Source organism: Glycine max, chromosome 6, assembly GCF_000004515.6.
Source record: "Glycine max cultivar Williams 82 chromosome 6, Glycine_max_v4.0, whole genome shotgun sequence".
In the NCBI taxonomy this organism is placed as follows: Eukaryota; Viridiplantae; Streptophyta; class Magnoliopsida; order Fabales; family Fabaceae; genus Glycine; species Glycine max.
Genome location: NC_038242.2, coordinates 306,262 through 327,251, shown reverse-complemented (window position 1 = coordinate 327,251; position 20,990 = coordinate 306,262). Strand labels below are relative to the sequence as shown.

The 20,990-nt window shown below is 32.8% G+C and overlaps 2 protein-coding genes across 2 annotated transcripts; one reads left to right on the top strand and one right to left on the bottom strand.

Annotated features, from left to right (window-relative positions):
- Positions 1-1,367: 1,367 nt before the first annotated feature.
- LOC100780850 (synaptotagmin-2) lies at positions 1,368-7,943 on the bottom strand. The gene is made up of 12 exons (XM_003526921.4): positions 7,665-7,943; positions 7,163-7,261; positions 7,011-7,061; positions 6,794-6,917; positions 6,498-6,616; positions 6,303-6,404; positions 4,760-4,834; positions 4,191-4,267; positions 3,844-4,090; positions 3,411-3,758; positions 2,380-2,508; positions 1,368-1,527 (listed from the first exon to the last, which is right to left on the bottom strand). The coding sequence occupies exons 1-12, from the start codon at positions 7,773-7,775 to the stop codon at positions 1,399-1,401; spliced, it is 1,611 nt and encodes a 536-aa protein (XP_003526969.1). The 5' UTR covers positions 7,776-7,943; the 3' UTR covers positions 1,368-1,398.
- A 1,244-nt stretch (positions 7,944-9,187) lies between these two features.
- On the top strand, positions 9,188-19,217 carry LOC100818972 (E3 ubiquitin-protein ligase UPL3). Its single transcript, XM_003526907.4, has 18 exons — positions 9,188-10,254; positions 10,367-10,477; positions 10,576-10,692; positions 10,852-11,022; positions 11,102-11,263; positions 11,429-11,680; positions 11,851-11,972; positions 12,052-13,486; positions 13,814-13,909; positions 14,755-16,326; positions 16,428-16,652; positions 16,737-16,841; positions 17,535-17,615; positions 17,714-17,782; positions 17,877-18,005; positions 18,158-18,280; positions 18,637-18,888; positions 18,995-19,217. Exons 1-17 carry the CDS (start codon positions 9,403-9,405, stop codon positions 18,700-18,702), a joined length of 5,688 nt encoding a protein of 1,895 aa, XP_003526955.1. The 5' UTR covers positions 9,188-9,402; the 3' UTR covers positions 18,703-18,888; positions 18,995-19,217.
- The last annotated feature ends 1,773 nt before the right edge of the window (positions 19,218-20,990 follow it).

The window sequence follows — 20,990 nt, the reverse complement described above, 5'->3', positions numbered from 1 at the left end:
CACCACCGCTAACCCCAATTAGATTTAGGCATGATATACTTTTTAGTTATTAGGAGAGCCATAGTATTCTCTTTCGGATCTAGGAAATAGCTCTTAGAGATCTTGTTTCTTTTCGAAAGATACAAGAACAAAACAATTAACCTATTGATATTGGAAGACTATATACGAATTTTTAATATTAAAAATAATAATTTATCTTGTATGAAATTTTTTCATTTTAAATTTGAGAAAAGAGACTAATTTTCTAATATCTATGATAACTGTGAAATTTGAGTTTCATTGATAGTTAATTTTGACTAAGAATGATTAGAATTCATTCAGTTTACTGTTGTTTTTAATGAAATAATGAGGAATTTAACATTATTGTATTTTTTTTTACCAACAGGATTCAGAATAAGAAAATTTAAGTACTTCAGAGGAAAATTTATGCAAAAACTTAAAGAAAAAACCTCTTATACCAATAAAAGGTTAAACTCCATTGTTGGGAGCCTGACAAGTCAACTATTGTAATGTAATTATTTCCTATTATCTATTTAATGCAATCTAGTTTTTATTACCCTTTTATGTGCTTTATTGTTTATTGATTATAGTCTTCATGCGAGAAACCAAAGATAAAGATAGTGTGGATGAAAACTGGAATAACATAGAGAAGATTTATTAACATTGCATGAAGAGTAGTTTTGGCATGTTAGACTCCAACATATTTTAAACATATTATCATTATCTTTATCTTCTACTTTTCTTATATTTGACCTAAAATTTCTTATCTATTTTATCTTATACTTTTTTATCTTTAAATCTCTTATCTTTTAAATTTTTTATCTTATCTCCTACCTTTTCTTATCTTCAATTTTAAATTTCTTATATCCTTCTTATCCATGGCTACTTATACCCAAAATGACCTAGGTGGATAGGGAGAGAATATTCAATGGTGTGAGTTAATTCTCCCTAACAAACTCCAAAAAAATAACTTTGTAACTTGTAGAGAATGAATGTCTCCACAAATGGGATCATAGTACTAATGTCTAGGCAACTTTTTAATTAAAAAACACTTATGCAAAACTGTACAAAAAAAGAAGAAGAAGAAAAGATCAAATAAAAGACCATATAAAATCAAGTTTAGGTCATGCTAGATATAAGTTCACACTTCATAATGCCATGTGTTATTAATCATATGGTTTATGTCTTAAACCAAAACGTGTATATGATTTTGCTTTCAAATGAGCATTTTATTTTTATTTTTACAAACATGTACATGATTGATAAATAAATCGATCTACCTCAATTATACCTTGAGAAATGTTATTAATGCCCTCCATTCCCTATTTGCATGCGCAAGACTCTATTTCAAAAGAAGAAGAAAGAAAAACAAGTCTATGGAAAATTGTATCAACCAACTTATGAAGCTCTCCATTGTAGCTCTATTTGAATGCGACCATTCTTGGAGTCAATAAGATGGTGTCTCTCATTAATTCTATTGTTGGCAACAACATCTGCAAGACTGATGTCAGCATAGCCCAATGATTCCTAGTGTAAAAAAAAAAAATACGTAAATGTGAAAGGTAAATAACAAAAAGATAGCATATATTAAAGTTACTAAAGTCTTGCTGTATTTAGATTATTGTTTCCATGGAAGACAAACATTTAAATAAAACTTTTATATTAATAGTCATCAAAATTACATTAGTCAATCATGTTAGCCATTAGTCAATATTCATCTTAGTCTTTTATAGTGCAAAACAACTATAAAAAATAAAGTTTAAACAAACCAAAACAATTTATTTTTACAGAGTAAAAACTAGTATAAGATTTTTAAAATTTCAATCACTAAAATGCATGGTCTTACCATCTCGAAGATTAATATGATGATTTACTCAACAAAATTTAGTTTAACCACAATATCCTAAGACCCTTCCCCCCCACCCCCCGGGTAAAAATTGAAAAGAAAAAAAAATGCATGTGCATTTAAATTTGTATATATTTTAACAATGAACACAAAATCCAATAAATATACCAAAGTTCATAAGCAATGCGCACTATAAAATATATAGAAGCAAAACACATGAAATTTGATAACATTTATTCTACATACCACATGTTCAATTCAATAAACATACAAAAGATCATGTCATTTTCTTTGTTTGTTGTACAAAATTAAAATAATAGTCCTTTTTAATTTTTAGGAATTTGAAAATCACCAAGCATCTTGCATTATACGTTTTTGCCTCTCTAATTGTTTTCGTACATTATATCATAATTTATATATTAGAATTTTAAGTCACTAAATGTTTGGCAGATTACACGAACAAATGATCCTTACTCGAATAACTTTTGCAATGACAAAACTCTTTAACCGTGAAAAAGTTGTGAATTACATACCTTTTGACGTAGAAGGTTTCGTGATGAAGTGCTAACAACCTCTACATGTAATTTGTCATTAGTGGGGGGCTCTTCCACCAGAAATTGGAACTCTTCTTCCCACCTTGGATCTCTGTTCTTCTTCATGACCTATCATTCGTAATAGCAAACATGTATTTATTAGTACTATGTCACAAAAAAAAAACAAATTTCAAATTCAAATTGACTGTAACATACATTTACTATTAAAAAAATATATTTATCTTTTGACATCTCCAACTTATTTTTAATTACTGTCAAAAGGAATATTTATACTTGATAGAATCAAACCACTAAAATATTCTTTATGTTTATTTTCATTTTAATTCCAATAATGTTTCAATTTTTTCAATTATTTATGTGAAAATAAATTTCTATTATCTTATATACAAATATTTGAAAATAAAAAAGTTTTAGTTAATCTATGAGTCCAGGAGCTTTTACCAAATTTTTAAATAGATCCTTAAATTTTTTTTGTTTCAATTGGGTTCCAAAACTTGTATTTATTTTTTAATTTGGTCTCTACTAGATCCAATAGAGACATAATTAAAAAATTAATACAACTTCAAAAAGCTAATTAAAAAATAGTTAAGCGAACTACTTAAAAAGTGATATATAATTTAAAAACTTAATTAAAATATTACCAACTTTTGTAGGTCTATCTTTTGCAAGTTCTAAACTATTATGTTCAAGAACTCGCCTTGTATTTATTTTTCAATTATAACTCTATTTGATCTAGCATGAATCTAACTAAAAAACAAATACAAGTTCAAAGACTTAATTAAAACAAAAATTAAAGATCTAATAAAAAATCGGTAAAAGATTAGGGACCCACAAAGTAATCAAATCAATCAAAGGAAAAAAAAGAAGATATTTTTAAATAAAAAAGGAAGAAGAAACAATTTTTAAAATATTTCAAGCCCTTAATCTTATGATAGGGACATATTTTTATTTAATTATCAATTCTATAAGAAAGAAATGTGTAAAATATAATACTTTTTATAGGGCATTACCTTAGTCCTTTTTTCCTCTCCCCTGAAAATAAGACGTACATGTGGATTAGTATGGTACTTTCCCTCTATGTCTTGAGCTTCATGGATTATGACTACAAGTAGACCACCACCAGGTGGAGTGCCTTCAGGAGCTTTTTGTATTGGTTGTGTTTCATCAAAACCTGCTAAGTCTTCCTCTCTAAAAGGTTTATACGTCAATTCCAAAACAATTTGTCCACGAGACTTCTCATTTTGGGCATCATTAGGATCCATGTTTTTTAGGAGGTCAAGAGTAAAAACTTTAGGCTCTTCAGGCAAAAGTTCTTTCAAAGGAACCATATTCATACCCATCTTGTCATGCTTCCCAACCTAAGTGTACAAAAATAATATTCAATTCAAATGCATCATTGGAAAGTAAAAGATGAAACTTTTAGAAATAGACATAGACATAAACCTGCTCCCAATCATAGACATAAAGCTCTAAAGCTTGAGACTCAGGATCTTTAACAACCAAACTAAACTCCTCATTCCATTCAGGATTCAAGTTTTTATGCTTCACAGTAGTCTTTTTTGACGTCAACTTATCCTCGGTCAAGTTTAGCTTCACATAAGGGTCAGATGCACCAAGAAGATCTTTCTTCTTTAACTTCATCGCTTTTAAAATCTTTGCATTTAAAATTCCAACCGGCCTCTTCAAGGCTCTAACATGACAAAGGTTTGTATTAACAAAAAAAATTATTAAAAATTAGAAAGTAGTTGAACAAATAATTACAAACTCATAATGAAAAATTTGGAGCATACTTTGTTGGGTCTATAACTTGAACTTCCAAGGTTTTAGGCCATAAATACATATTTGCAACTTGATCTTTAATAAACTCCTGAAAATGACAATCTTTAAAGTAGTTTAAAAGCCAAAAATATTTCAATCAACTCATCTAGTTAAGCATAAAAGGTAGGAACAAACACACTACCTAATTGTCACACTTAGACCACTTTGATAGTCTAGAAAAAGCCTCTTAATTCATATCTTCAATGAACAAACTATTGATTGACATAAAACATAATTATAAACCATTCATTCTCAAAACTCTATATGTATAAGTCTACACTACATTTTCTCATTTCATGTTTACCTCAATTATAGCCATAACTATTAATGTGTTATTATTATTATTTATTTACCATATTTCAAAGTATGATACATCTGAGTAACCATTGTTTCAATCCTACCATAAGAATTTATCTATCATAAAGGGGGGTGATCGCTTTTTCTTTAAAAGTACATGATGAATATAAATAGCTTTAAACCTCAATCACTAAAATAGGTTTAAAAAATGAAGAAATCAAAATAAAAAATAGTGGTCATGTACCTGAACAAACTTGTAGAAGCCAGGAATAGACATAAGATCAACCCCTACAAGCTTTAGTCCAAAGTCAACATGTGGCTACACAATGAAAGATGCCAAAGCAAAAGAGTGAAAAGGTAAATACAAATTATTATTAAGATATGGCTGCAAGTGCAAAACATTGCATTGTTATATAAATAAGAAACCCACCTAAAAAAATGTTCAATCACCATTAATCCTTAAGTGCTCAAACAACCCAAAAAAGAAAAAAGAAAAAAAAGGTTATTTGAACAAGATCCCTTTGTTGAAAAAAAAAAGCTTAGTTTGATAGATGATTTTCACTTTCATATATCTTAGAGCATGGTAAAACATTTTGATGGACACACTTTCAACTTTAATGTTTAAAATTCCAATGGCTTTGATGGGTCATTTTGGTAAATGATCAAGTGCAAGGGTTGCTTGTGTCACTCAAGTTGTGTGAAAAATGAAAACAGACTATCAAGTATGGGATTCCTCACAGATAACTATATTGGTCTTAAACTATCGTCTTGAAAATGAGGGCAAAATGACAATGCAAGATATTCACAACAAAACAATATAGATATTTATTCAGAATTCAACCATTTTCAGTAAGAAAAAAATTTAACATTGTACGTGTCAAAATGAATTGACTATACTAGTGTTTTTTCCTACAAGAACTATATTTCATATCACATACTAATTGTCAAAATCCACACTTATACTTGGATACGATTCATCACAACCAATGTTATTAGAATTATATCAATTATTAACTCAATCAAGTGGTCAAACCAACAAACCATTGGTTAAATTTCAGAACTAATATAAATAATTTCCACGCGCGCACATATATATTACATTTTACACATACATTAGGTATTTATTTTAGCCTAATGATAAAGTTAAGCTTTGCACCTTAAGGTAAATATTATTTGGTGGGTGTTCATATTTTAAAATGGTGATCGAAGAAGTAATGGGAGTTTGGTGCATTAATTTTTTAATCCTTTAAAATAAAAAGAAGGTTTTATTTTATGGATAAAGGAAATATGCGATTGCCTTTTGTTCTCATTTTAATTTACGAATAGAATCTTAGTCTAATGATAAAGTTAAGAGCTTTGCATTTTTTATTCCCCTTTGACTTGTGCCGATTTTATGAGTTTTGCTTATAATACATGATGTGGCTACAACTCCTTAATTCAAATTCAACTAGGGTGATGTGCAACAGATCACTAAATAGTGACTTATGCATACTTGCAAGGCATGTTCGTGCTCTTGGACCAATGAAAGAATACTTGTATTTGAAGTTTGGACACAATAAACGGTTTGCCTGGATGGATTTTCACTAGTTTAACCTGGTTTAATGCAACTCGCTAACGTCATAACCAACTAAATAACATTTTTTAGTTGAATTGGTCCAACCGATTGGGCCAAGCTGATTTTAGTAACACTTTCACAACCATTTATAATTCTAATGTCACATGTATGTAAAATGCTTTACATGGTAAAAAAATTGGCAGAGGAAGTAATAGACTTATCCAATACAAACCTTTTCCATGAGAGACACATAGATATTTGCAAAACATGGAAAACTTGGAACCAAAGGTTTCAAAGTAATACGAGGTGCAAGAAAAGCTTGCAAATCCATCACCTGAAAAAAATTTAAAACTCTTAAAACCAAGAAACATCTAGCTTCCCATCACCTTACATTGTATTTTACTTATTCACACAATAAAAAAATTACCTGAATGATTGCTTTCAGCCCAAATTTCTTAACAGCAACAATAACATTAGGATTTCCCGCCCATTTTATAGAAGGCTCCATAATTAACTCTTTTTCATCAGTCTCATAAACTTTCATTCCTATCAAGAATAAATTATGTATTCAATAAGAAAAATGGGGAAATTCATATAGAATCATAATAAAAACCAATGAAATTTAGATATCAACATAGTTTACGCATTGGTAATATTTATATTATTTGTGGAAACCACTAAAAGGTTCTTATCTAACAATGAATTCCATCCAAATAAACTAACCTTGAAAAGTTGGCGGCAAAGATCCTAGTGTGAACTCTTCAAACTCAACAGAATCAATCTTATATTTCGGTATTTGCTCGTCAATTATTGGTTTTGCAATATTCTTTGCAGTTTTGCATATTGCCTAGATGAAAAAACACATAATAAAAAAATCACACAAAAAAGAAGAAATTTTTTATGCTACTTGATATTTGTCAAGAAATATAATAAAACATACCTTATCAAGGTATGGCCACATATATTCGATAAGCTTGTTAAGCCAATCAACCTTTATAAAAACACCAATAAATAATAGTGTAGTTGTTAAAATACTCATATTGCATTGTGCATAATATCAGAGATAGATATCAAGTGTAACTCATTGCTTACCCGATCAAAGTCTGGATTTTTTATCCAAAGTGGTATCTCAGGAATCATTCTCTGTAAAGTTTCCGAGTCTTCCTCCGCCAATGGTTGAATTTCAGGATCCTATCCAAGCCAACAATAATGTATTAGTGCAATACTTAAAAATTGCATTAAAAATGTCAAAATTTCAAAGATTTACCATCAATTTTATATTTTTTATTGCTTTTTTGCATATATAATAGTGTGATTATACCTATTTTAAATTTTTTTTCTTATGGGTAGTGAAGTTGCTAAAGACAAAAAAAATTGAATTCCAAGATGACATGTAAGAAAAGGATTATTTATTATAATTTATGATCTTAATTTACAAAAACTTGTTAGAGAGCATTGCTTAGCTTGTAAAAATGAATAAAACAAATAAAATCAGACTCAAACATGGATCTAAAGGAAAGAGAAAGGTTTACAATTGGGTGGAATACAAAATAAGATAATGTGTTAAGAATCATGTTTTGTTTGTACTACGCACCTTAACATCAGTGGGTTGAACATATATAAAGAGAAAATAGCCAATAACGAAACCAATAGAAATCCCAATTCCAAAGCCAAAAAAACCAAATATGGTGCCAAAGAAACCCATGTCAGTTCTTAATTTTGTTTCAACTTGCTCTGAGGACAATCCCAATCTCTTTCTCTCTCCTTATGCTACAAGTAAAATTATCATGCAAATGCGCCACTTCCGATGTACTTGAGCTCTCCTCGGATCACCATTCCTATGTTCAAACCAAAACGTGGAATGCGAACCATTTTGACCCTAAAAAAAGACTATTTATACCAAAAAAAATAAAAACAAAGTATGGTTATCACTAAGGATTTAACACAAATGATTATGTTATTCTTATTAATTAAAGTTACTACCACAACTTTTTTTCGGAATGATACTATCACATAATTTGTTTATTCATGATATTATATATTTGAGGAAAAGTCACATGATATTTAATTATTTTATCTCTTAATTATGTACTATGCGATTTAGTTAATCTTTGACTTTCTTGTTTGATATCCAATTTTAAAAGTCAGTTTACATTTCATAATGAATAAAATCAAAATAAGATATTTAAAAAATAAAACATGTTACTGTATTATTTTAACATATTTTTAAAATAATTTTAAGTTAAAAAATGATTTAATATTTTAAGAAAACAAAAATACTATTAAACATGTAAATCAATTCACATAAAATTATTTGAGTTTAATTAATATTCTTTAATTCGAGATTTATACATATGAACACATGATTAAACATCTACTATCATAAATACTATCTTAATACCCGTTATATTTGTAGAAAATTATTTACTTGTTTAGATGAACGAAATATTTTTTTTTTCAGAGACGAATGGAAGAATGAGTTAAAATAAACAAATTATATAATTTTTATAAAGAAAAAAATATATTTAAAAATTAAACATGTTACTACATCATTTCTAACAATTTTTTTTATATTTTTATGTTAAAAAAGATTTAATATTTCAGAAAAAAAACACTGAATCATGTAAAAAAATTGACATGAAATTGTTTAAGTTTATTCATCTTTTTTCCTTTTCATCAAACCAAATAATAAGTGAGAGAAGGAGTGGAGAGTTAGCAATTTGGATTATTTATATTTTGTTTTTTAAATAAAAAATCATATTTAATATTTTTGTGTCTATTTTAATTTATTTATCTTTAATCAAACAATCTTCATTTTCATCATATTTTTTACCTATTAACTTTTGTTTTCTCCCCTTTATTTCTCACAACTAAAACAAACAAGGAGAGATTAAATTAAATTGATAAATAAAAGATACAGTGTTGCTGCTTTTGTTGAGGTTGAGAGGGCAAGTATTTAATATATAAAAAATGGGTGATATGAAATGTAATAATTTTCAATGAGCTGAAAACGACGCGGAGGGAGCAAGCGAGTTGTGACTTCTGACTCAGTGTTTTAGAGTGACGAGTGGATGTATGTGCAAACAACGTATATAAGGCGTATTTGATATATCTCTGTCTTTCTTGTTCCTTTTTTATTCCCTCTCCCTCTCACCTTAGGGTTTTCATGCAACAATTTCCTCCTCTCTCTGTACACTATATTGGGAATTTTCCTTTGATTTAGGGTTTTCGCCGATTTTAATTTAATACATTTAATCTGAGATGCAAGGGATTAATCCAATCGATCGATCTAGGATAGGTGAGACAAATTGAAGGGTGATTCTGGGTTTTGTATGGAAACTCGTAGTCGTAAGCGGGCGGAGGCTTCCTCAGCTGCCCCTTCATCATCCTCGTCCACCACCACCACCACCGCCTCTCGTTCCGCCAAGTGCTCTCGTCTTTCTTCTTCTTCTTCTTCCATCCCAAACACAACTACTGCTAATACACGTTCTCGTTCCGCCAGGAACAACAACAACAACTCCGTTTCTCCCATGGACCCCACCAATGAATCCTCCGGTTCCAGACGTGATCGCCGCGGCAAGAATTTCGATAGGGACAATTCGGACAAAGGGAAGGAGAAAGAACATGATGTTAGGATTAGGGATGCGGAGCGGGAGCGAGCCTTGGCGTTGAACTTGGAGGCTGAAGATGTTGGGGATGACGACGATGATAATGATAGTGAGGGCGGTGTCGGAATTCTGCACCAGAATTTGATTTCTGCCAGTACCTTTCGAGGGCTTCTTCGGAAACTTGGTGCTGGTTTGGATGATTTGCTTCCTGCTACGGCTATGGGCGGTTCTGTGCCCTCTTCTCACCAGACTGGCGGACTCAAGCAGATATTGTCTGGTTTGCGTGCCGATGGGGAAGAAGGTCGTCAGGTTGAGGCATTGACGCATCTTTGTGACATGCTCTCCATTGGCACTGAAGATTCATTAAGTACATTTTCGGTTGATTCATTTGTTCCTGTGCTAGTGGGCTTGCTTAATCATGAGAGCAATCCCGATGTCATGCTTCTTGCGGCCAGGGCGCTAACCCATTTATGTGATGTGCTTCCTTCATCCTGTGCTGCTGTTGTGCATTATGGTGCAGTCTCTATCTTCTGTGCGAGGCTGCTTACCATAGAGTATATGGACTTGGCTGAGCAGGTTATTTTCTCACTCAATCTCTTTTATGCCTTTAGTTATTATGTATCTGGAATTCTTTTTAGAATTTTGTCTTACTTTGAATTCTGATAGATGTGATTGTTGATGTGAGCAGTCTCTTCAAGCACTAAAGAAGATTTCTCAGGAGCACCCAACTGCCTGTCTTCGAGCTGGAGCTCTGATGGCTGTTCTTTCTTACTTGGACTTCTTCTCGACAGGAGTTCAGGTAACTCATCAATGAAATCCTAATATCAAAGGGTGATGATTCATTTTGCATTTGCCACCCTTGATTGGCAAGCCTATATTGACACAATCATGTTTCAGCGGGTGGCATTGTCTACTGCTGCAAATATGTGCAAGAAGCTTCCTCCTGATGCAGCTGACTTTGTGATGGAAGCTGTTCCACTTTTGACAAACCTCCTTCAGTACCACGACTCCAAGGTAAGGCCAAGGCCATGTTTGCTTGTCATAAAAATGAAAACTGCACTTTCCTTGTCATTCCTTCCCTTTAAGGAAATTTTGTTTATGTAAATATTGATTCCTACAATGTTGTCAATTATCTATTTGAGTCTTCATAATATTCAATGTTAATTTTTGTAGGTCCTGGAACATGCCTCTGTTTGTTTGACACGAATAGCTAAAGCGTTTGCATCATCTCCAGACAAATTAGATGAATTGTGCAATCATGGACTGGTAACACAAGCTGCCTCTCTCATTTCTACCAGCGGTTCTGGAGGTGGGCAGGCTTCTCTCAGCACCCCAACATATACTGTAAGTGCAATCTTTGCCACTAAATCTGATATTTTTATCCTTTGGTGGGTTGTTCATTTGACTTCATTGGTGCTTGCAGGGTTTGATCCGCCTTCTTTCCACATGTGCAAGTGGGTCTCCTCTTGGAGCTAAAACGTTGCTTCTCCATGGAGCTAGTGGCATACTTAAAGATATACTATCCGGTTCCGGTGTTTCTTCTAACACCTCTGTTTCGCCTGCATTGAGTAGGCCAGCGGATCAGGTATGATGTGCTTTTGAGTTCTTTTGGTCTATTAGATGTAGTTGGTATCTCTATAGTTCATTTGATAGACTGTGACATTGATCTCATCATTTAAATCTCAGAAAACTTTTCAGTTCTCTTTTTGTGAAAGATGAGTTTATCCTAATTCTCTTTTCTAATATTTAGATATTTGAGATTGTGAACCTGGCAAATGAACTTCTGCCTCCATTGCCTCAAGGAACCATTTCTCTTCCTGTCAGCTCCAACTTGTTTGTGAAAGAGTCTGTTGTGAAAAAATCTCCTCCTTCTGGGAATCCCGGGATACAAGAAGACACAAATGGAAATGTTCATGAAATATCAGCTCGTGCAAAATTATTAAATGATAAGCCTGAGTTACTTAAGCAATTTGGGATGGATCTCCTCCCAGTTTTAATGCAGGTTCAATGTTTAAATTTACTCATCGTTAAAATGCTCAAATTGTATTTTGTGATTTGTTTATAAATTTTTAATTTTTTAAATAAATAACCAGCTCTATTTTTTATATCCTTGACTTCTTCATTCCTTCACTCCTGTGACTTATTAATAGTTTTGTCTTACTTTTGAAGTAGATATATGGTGCTAGCGTCAATGGTCCAGTTCGGCACAAATGTCTTTCTGTCATTGGAAAATTGATGTATTTCAGCACAGCTGAGATGATCCAGTCTTTGTTGAGTGTAACAAATATATCAAGGTATTTAGAACTTCAATTGGGTTGCTGTTGCTCTATGTTCTCTGTAGAAAACTTATGCATTGTCACTTTGATGATATAGTTTCTTAGCTGGTGTGTTAGCATGGAAAGATCCACATGTTTTGGTTCCTGCCTTGCAAATTTCAGAAATTCTTATGGAAAAGCTTCCTGGAATTTTCTCTAAAATGTTTGTCAGAGAAGGTGTGGTTCATGCAGTTGACCAACTTATTTTGGCTGGAAATGCAACTAATATATCTACACAAACATCATCTGCTGAGAAGGATACTGATTCTGTATCTGGAACTTCATCTCGCTCTAGACGCTATCGCCTGCGCAGTGGTAATTCAAATCCCGATGCGAACCGTTCGGATGATTTGAAGAGTCCAGTTCCAGTAAATGTTGGTTTGCCACCAAGTTCTGTGGAAACTCCAACAACTAATTCTAGTATCCGTGCATCCATTAGCTCAGTTGCTAATGCTTTTAAAGACAAGTACTTTCCTTCTGATCCTGGGTCTGTTGAAGTGGGTGTTAGTGATGATCTTTTGCATCTGAAAAATCTATGCTCGAAGTTGAACACTGGTGTTGATGACCAAAGAAGTAAGGCCAAGGGAAAAGTTGAAGCTTCTGGATTTGATCTGGATGATGATTCTACTAACACAGAAGAGTATTTGATTGGGGTGATATCTGACATGCTAAAGGAACTTGGCAAAGGAGATAGTGTATCTACTTTTGAATTTATCGGTAGTGGTGTTGTTGAAGCCTTGCTAAATTATTTTTCTTGTGGGTATTTCTCTAAAGATCGAATATCAGAAACCAATCTCCCCAAGCTTCGCCAACAGGCACTTACAAGGTTCAAGTCATTTGTTGCTGTTGCATTACCTTTGAGCATTGACAATGGGGCTGTTGCTCCTATGACTGTCTTGGTTCAGAAGCTTCAAAATGTGTTGTCCTCCTTGGAGCGTTTCCCTGTAATGCTGAGTAATTCATCTCGGTCATCTAGTGGAAGTGGACGTCTCTCCTCTGGGCTAAGTGCATTATCTCAGCCCATAAAATTACGTTTCTGTCGAGCCCAGGGTGAAAAGTCACTTAAGGATTATTCATCCAGTGTGGTACTGATTGATCCGTTAGCAAGTCTAGCAGCCATCGAGGAATTTCTATGGGCTCGTGTCCAGCGTGGTGAATCTGGTCTAAAGTCTACTGTAGGCACTGAAAATTCTGAATCTGGAACAACTCCTGCAGGGGCTGGTGTTTCATCTCCTTCCTCTTATATTCCCTCCACTGCCTTTCGTTATTCAACCGGATCCAGATCCAGATCATCTGTTAATATAGGAGATACACCTAGAAAAGAAATATTTCAAGACAATGGCACGAGCTCATCTAAGAGCAAGGGTAAAGCTGTATTAAAACCTGCGCAGGAGGAAGCACGGGGACCCCAAACAAGGAATGCAGTGCGCAGAAGAGCAGCTCTAGATAAAGACGCTCAAATGAAACCTGCAAATGGCGACTCAACTTCTGAGGTATGTTGCTAAATTTTGGGAATGAGTCATAATAGTTAAATAATTTTAATCTAAATTGGTTTATAATACTGAATAATTTAATCCTTGTTGTATTTTGTTTATACTTATACTTATTGTCCTTCCCTCTTTTTGTTAGATAAAAAACCATTGGTGTGACTTCTTCATCTAATAGTTAGTTGATGATGGCTTTTATTTTACTGCTTTAGATTAAAATGATGCTTTTCAGTTGATGTGTTTCCTGTAGCATCTTAAACTTGAGTCGTGGCTTTTATTGTTTAAGCCGTTTTTTATTGTTTGACACTATTTTCCACTGCCTTTATGGGATAGGATGAAGAATTGGATATATCTCCTGTTGAAATTGATGAGGCTTTGGTGATTGAAGATGATGATATTTCTGATGATGAGGATGAAGACCGTGAAGATGTATGTTTCTTCTTCTTCTTCTTCTTCTTCTTCTAAGATTTCATCTTATGGTTGTTATTACTTTTATTCACATCTCATTTTGTGATCTAAATGGTAAGATCTCACAATCTAGCTGACACATTCCTTTCTGAATCACATGTAAAATCTTAAATGAGTTTGTTGTGAGATTTAAAGATCACTGAACTAGTGAGATTGTGCAATCCAAAAATCTGTCTAATTTCGAGTTATGTTTGAAGTATTTTCTTTTGTGGTCTTCTGGTTGTGTTATGTATGTGACTAATTATGACTTGTTTTGGATGCTACAAGTATGAAATTTCAATTTTAAGTTTGCTATAATGTTATCTACTTTTTTCTTTCATATTTTCTATGCATACATAAACCTATATAATTTGTTTGCTAGGATTTTATGATCTACATTTTACGATTTTGCAACCTTCTTTCAAACTAGGTAGAATCTCGATCTTGACAAAATTGGTTGCTACCAGGATTGAAAACTATCATTTAGGTGCTTCCGTTCTTGGAGTTGAGTTTTACCTAATAGAAATGTTATTGTTGTTTCCAAGAATGGATGCTACCGTTAATTGTTGTTTAGATTGGATACTATGATTTGGTTTAGCTGTTTTGTTCTAGCTATTGAATTTTATCAAATAGAAATGGTATTTATTGTTTCTTATATTTTTAATAATCATTAATTGTTGATTCCAAGATTGGATGATATCGTTTGATTTGGCTGCATCCATGCTATTAATTGAATGTTATCAAACAGAAATGATATTATTTCACTAACCATCATCTAATGCATCATCAGCTTGCTTTATTTATTTATTTATTTTATTTTTGTGCAGGTACGGAGGGATTATTATCTTCCTGTCTACTTGCCTGACGAAGTGCATGATGTGAAATTGGGTGACTCAGCTGAGGAGAGTACTGTTGCTCCTGCAACAAGTGATAGCCAGACTAATGCAGCTTCAGGTTCTAGCAGCAAAGCGGGTACAGCCAGGGGTTGTGACTCTGCTGATTTTAGGAGTGGGTATTCATCTAGCTCAAGGGGTGCAATGTCATTTGCTGCTGCTGCTATGGCTGGACTTGGATATGCTAATAGCAGAGGTTTCAGGGGTGGCAGAGATAGGCATGGGCGCCTGTTGTTTGGTAGTTCTAATGATCCTCCAAAGTTGATTTTTACTGCTGGTGGGAAGCATCTTAATAGGAATTTGACTATATATCAGGCAATTCAAAGACAGCTCATGCTAGATGAAGATGATGATGAGAGACTTGCTGGCAGTGACCGTGTATCTAGTGATGGAAGCAGCCTGTGGGGTGATATTTACACCATCACTTATCAAAGGGCAGAAAACCAGCCAGATAAGGCATCCAATGGTGGATCAAGTTCAAATACTTCAAAATCTGCCAAATCTGGGTCTGCATTAAATTCCAGCTCAGAAGCTAAATTGCATCAGACATCTGTTCTAGACAGTATATTGCAGGGAGACTTGCCATGTGATCTAGAGAAATCTAATCCTACCTACAATATTTTGGCACTCCTGCGTGTGCTGGAGGGTTTGAACCAGCTTGCGCCTCATTTGAGGACCCAAATGGTTTCTGATAGCTTCGCCAAGGGAAAAATCTTGGATTTAGATGAGCTAGGTGTTACAACTGGTGCTAGGGTGCTTCCAGAGGAATTTGTGAGTGGTAAGCTTACTCCAAAATTGGCTAGGCAAATACAAGATGCCCTTGCACTATGCAGTGGTAGTCTTCCCTTATGGTGTTGCCAGTTGACTAAAGCATGCCCTTTCTTGTTTCCTTTTGACACCCGACGACAGTACTTTTATTCTACCGCATTTGGGTTATCTCGTGCATTGTATCGACTTCAGCAGCAGCAAGGCGCTGATGGTCATGGATCAACAACTGAGAGGGAGGTGAGAGTTGGGAGATTGCAGCGCCAAAAGGTTCGTGTCTCTCGAAATCGTGTCTTGGATTCTGCTGCAAAAGTTATGGGGATGTATTCTAGCCAAAAAGCTGTACTTGAAGTAGAATATTTTGGTGAAGTTGGGACTGGCCTGGGTCCCACCCTTGAGTTTTATACAATTCTAAGTCATGATTTGCAACAAGTTGGATTGCAAATGTGGAGATCTTATTCTTCAGAAAAACATCAAATGGAAATTGATAGAGATGAAAAGAAAAAGAAAAGTGATGGCTCTGGGCCTAATTTGGCTGGAGATGGAGAACTTGTTGAAGCTCCTCTGGGGTTGTTTCCTCGGCCTTGGCCTACAAATTCTGATGCATCAGAGGGTAGCCGGTTTTCAAAAGTCGTTGAGTATTTCCGGCTGCTAGGTCGTGTTATGGCTAAAGCTCTTCAAGACGGACGACTTTTGGACCTGCCATTGTCAGTGGCATTTTATAAGCTTGTTCTCGGCCAAGTATGTTGTGCAATATTGATGTTTTAACCATTTTCATTTGTATTGTTAATCTGATGGTCAATTTCTTCTAGTCTATGTACCTAACCTTCACTTTGTGGCAGGATCTTGATTTGCATGACATTCTGTCCATTGATGCTGAGCTTGGGAAGACTTTGCAAGAGTTCAATGCCCTTGTTTGTCGGAAACATTATATAGAATCTATTGGTGGTAGCTATACAGATACAATTGTTAACTTGCATTTTCATGGGGTGCCAATCGAAGATCTTTGCTTAGATTTTACACTCCCTGGTTATCCTGAATACACCTTGAAGCCAGGAGATGAAATTGTATGGAGTTAAACTCTGAGCTAGTCTTTAGATATTGGTTCTTGTGTTACAGAAATTTCCTTTAACTTACTCTCAAATTCTCAGGTTGATATCAACAATTTGGAGGAGTATATATCCTTGGTGGCAGATGCAACTGTCAAGACTGGAATCATGCGGCAAATAGAAGCATTTAGAGCAGGGTTTAACCAGGTTCTATGCTGTTCTTAATAATTAGTAATTTAACTTTAAACGTATGCATTGTTGGCGTGGAGCATGTTATTATTCTAAAACAAGGTGTTTCCCTCTCCCCTTTCCATTGGAAAATAGCTTTTATTGACATTATCATCCTTGTCTATGCATGCTCCTATACTTAAGTCCCACCACATCCCTGAGAATTTGTTTTTAACTGCACACAATGTAGATCCATGTAGCTGACACCACCTAGTGGGATAAGATTATTGTAGTTGTAGATTGGAATTAGTTTACCTGATGCATGACATTAATTTGTTAACATGTCATTGAAATGCTTAAGTGACATTCTGTCTCACTAAAAATTATTTGGTGTTTTACTGAGATCTTAAATATCTTCTGTTTATCTCTAATGCTTGAATATTCCACTTGGGAGCTTATATATGCTCCTGTTCTTTTACTTACATTGGCTCCCAACCACCAACCATACTTTCCCTGCACAAAATGGAAATTGCAAGATTCAGTTATTGGATGTTAAATTTTTTACATTCTGAAATCTGAATATATTGTTTGTGAAATGGGTGGGTAGTTATGGTTCTGGTAGACTCTCTTGTGGATGAGAAGAGGATATTGATGGGGAAATTAGTTACTTTTGGCTCATTTAATTTAGTTGAAAACTAAACATCACTTGTATGCTTGTGCTGTTTAATACAGGTTTTTGACATCTCGTCTTTACAAATTTTTACTCCTCAAGAACTAGATAATTTGCTTTGCGGCTGCAGGGAGTTGTGGGAGGTATTTTTGCCCAATTTTATTATTGCTTTTAATATTAGTTAAAATATTAGAACAAGGCATTGAAATTACAAGTTTTTTTGTTATTTATCTTACTGCAGTCTGAGACACTTGCTGATCATATAAAATTCGACCATGGGTACAATGCAAAGAGCCCTGCCATTATTAATGTATGCTTTTTTCCCCTAATTATAAGGAATATTGTGTATGACGGAAAATTAGAGCTAGTTATATATGATGCTGTTCTGTTGGATGCTATTTCAGTTACTTGAAATTATGGGAGGGTTCACACCAGAGCAGCAACGTGCCTTCTGTCAATTTGTTACTGGTGCACCTAGGCTGCCACCTGGAGGGCTGGCAGTTCTAAATCCAAAACTAACGATTGTGAGGAAGGTATTCAGAAATGGATTTTTGATAACGTGATATTAGGTTTATTCATCTTGTACTTTAATAATTCTTTTCCATATTAATTTCATGGTTATATATGCATGTTTATTTTTTGTTATTTCCATTATATTCATGCCTTATTTTGGGTCTTGGTGTAGCTTTCGTCAACCGCAGTTAATACTTCATCTAATGGGAATGGACCTTCAGAATCAGCAGATGATGACTTGCCTAGTGTGATGACATGTGCTAATTACCTGAAACTTCCTCCTTACTCTACCAAGGTACTGTGATATGACATACGAGAAATGATTTTTACGTCACAATGTCTTCCTACCTTTACTTACACCTTGTTGGGGGAAAATGTGTTTTTCTAAGTTTCTATTGTTTTTATTCTCCAGAAGGGAAATGGTGCAATGAAAATGGTGTCCAAATAACTGTTGCATCATAAATTTATTGATTATATTATCTCTCATGTCCATGTTTGGTTGGAATTAATTCTAGAAAAAATTGCTTGTTTTTATAATATCTCATTTTGAAACTAGACAAAACTAAACAATTATTTCTCCAAAATTCATACGTATGTTCATTACTCTGATATTGCATCTTTTGGTATTAATCTATGTTCATTTTTTAACAGGAAATTATGTACAAGAAGCTACTCTATGCAATCAACGAGGGCCGGGGATCCTTTGATTTATCATGAGTTTCTGAAACTAACCAACCTTACCCTGCATGTTAATAGATGGTTCAGGGTTTATAGACTTTATTCTCGAGGCTCAGTTATTTATTTATTTTGGTTGGATCTGCTTTGCTCCTCGTTTCTCGCTTCTCGAATAATAGTCTCATTTTCCGTGCTCAATGCAAATTGCAAGGTTGTGGAATTGTTCAGGTGAGTAACTTGTTACTTTTTCCCCCCGAACTGGCTGGGAGGTTCTTCTCATATTGTTCTCTTTTATTTCTGACATACTTACAAGAATTTCTCCCATAAATTGCAGTTGAATCGGGTAGCCACATTTTCGAAGTGTAGGGGACTTTACGGAGCTCTTAATTTAATTTTACCTGTTAGAACTTGTAAATAGAATAGCAATGATGAAATTTTGATTTTCTTTTTTCTTTTTAAAAAATTTCATTATTCTGTTTGTAATTCCAATTATTGGCAATTAGCATGTACGAAAAAATGGTAAAGGGAAAATAAATAATTTAAAATATTTTGCTTTATAATCTCGTTATATTACTTAGTTACTTGTCATTTGGAGTTTTATTGTAAAATTTTGTCGACCTCATTCGCTTATGTTAAGTGAATGACTTCAAGCATTATATTATTGATTTTCCTACGTTTGCAGTTTTTATTTTTATGCATTAAACTAAAGTATGTTGTTAGAAACGTGACTTAGATCCGTTTGTTCCAATCTTATTATTTTGAATAAAAAAATGGTCTAGCGTTTTAAAAAATAAGATTTTGTTTATTGTTTTTCTAAAAGATAAATCTTACGAGTAACATTTTGAATAAAAAATAAAGTTGTGTAATACCTTTTTTTCAAAATAATGATTAAAAAGGTGGATTTATATTTATATATTTAGGTTTTGTTTGAATTCAAATTGTGTGATGCGTGATATACTTGGTAAATGATTAAAAAGTGATTGTTACGACTCAACCAGTTTAATTTATCTAGCTGGTTTTAAAAGTAGAATGCAGATCAAATAAAAAGTTAAAAGGCTGACTTAATTTTTTTATTGTAATTTAGTTTGGTAATTATTCTTATTTTAAAAATTGAATTGAGCATTACACTTTCTTTTATATCAATTGAACATTATACTATGTTGTAATGTAGTTATTATTTTATTAAGAGTTTGTAACGTAGTTATTATCAGTGTTTTTATAACTACTTTATATGAACTAATTGATTTTTTTATTCATCTATGATAGTGATTGTGATTTTTATACTGTGTGAACTTATTTCATTAGTTATCAAATTAAAATAATTTTAAAATTTATAAAACTTTTTTTAAAAAAAGGTAAAAAAAAAAAACTGTTGAATTCATCAATCAAATAGTAAGAGATTTTGTTTTATGAAATTATATATATTTTTTGTTAGAGACAATTCTTCTTAACTCAGATATTATCTCTTGCATTAGTTCTTTTTAAATGTTTAAAGATGTATATTGATGATTTAAATTTAAGATATTTAATAGAGATAAAATAATCTCATATCAATTGATTCATTCATATGGGTAATAAGAATTTGAATTAGTTTGATTTAAATTTTACTTTACATTGACTTAAATTACACATTATTTTTAGGGCAAAATGTGTTTATCCTTTTAAAAAATTGAAATTCTTTTTTGAAATGTGTCACCTTTGAATCTTAAATTAAATGCTAACTTGAAGATAGAATGTGGGATATATTTATATTTTCTTTCCATCTAATAAAAAAAGTTGAATATATTCCAAAATTAGAGGGACTAAAATAAAGTGTTTTTAAAAATAACTAAAATAGAACTTTAAAATTTTTAGTTGGACTGCAAATATGTTATTAGCTCTAATATTTTTTTTTGTCTAAACATAAATTAATTGCACAAACTCAAATCAAAATAATTATTTAAAAAAATAATCAGAATATCCAATGACCCAAACCGAATCAACTCATTTATTATCTAGTTGGTTTGGTTTAGGTTAGACAAAAAAAATGAATTTAAACCAATTAAAATTAATTAATTCAAATATTTTTTTCTCTCAAATACGAATTAAATCAACCCATAAACACCCCCTAACAACGCAAATACCGTGGTAATTATGTACTACGTGATTATAAATTTGGGATGCTTGCAAGTTGCATGAGAATTGGGATTAATTATAGTGTTGGAAGTGATAAATTTAGTGTTCATTTAGTTAAATATTAAAATTATTCTTTTTTATTAAAGTAGACAGTAGACGTTTCAAATTAAAATTTATTGACATATTTTAATTATATTTACCTAATTTTGCCAAGT

Excerpts from the sequence above, each read along its gene's own strand:
- LOC100780850 (XM_003526921.4), bottom strand. The coding sequence starts at position 7,775 with ATGGGTTTCTTTGGCACCATATTTGGTTTTTTTGGCTTTGGAATTGGG. Across the intron at positions 7,062-7,162 it reads AAAATCCAGACTTTGATCGG|GTTGATTGGCTTAACAAGCT; the intron begins GTAAGCAATGAG and ends GTTTTTATAAAG. Across the intron at positions 4,091-4,190 it reads CAAGTTATAGACCCAACAAA|AGCCTTGAAGAGGCCGGTTG; the intron begins GTATGCTCCAAA and ends TTGTCATGTTAG.
- LOC100818972 (XM_003526907.4), top strand. The coding sequence starts at position 9,403 with ATGGAAACTCGTAGTCGTAAGCGGGCGGAGGCTTCCTCAGCTGCCCCT. Across the intron at positions 11,264-11,428 it reads TGAGTAGGCCAGCGGATCAG|ATATTTGAGATTGTGAACCT; the intron begins GTATGATGTGCT and ends TCTAATATTTAG. Across the intron at positions 17,616-17,713 it reads GCTGCAGGGAGTTGTGGGAG|TCTGAGACACTTGCTGATCA; the intron begins GTATTTTTGCCC and ends ATCTTACTGCAG.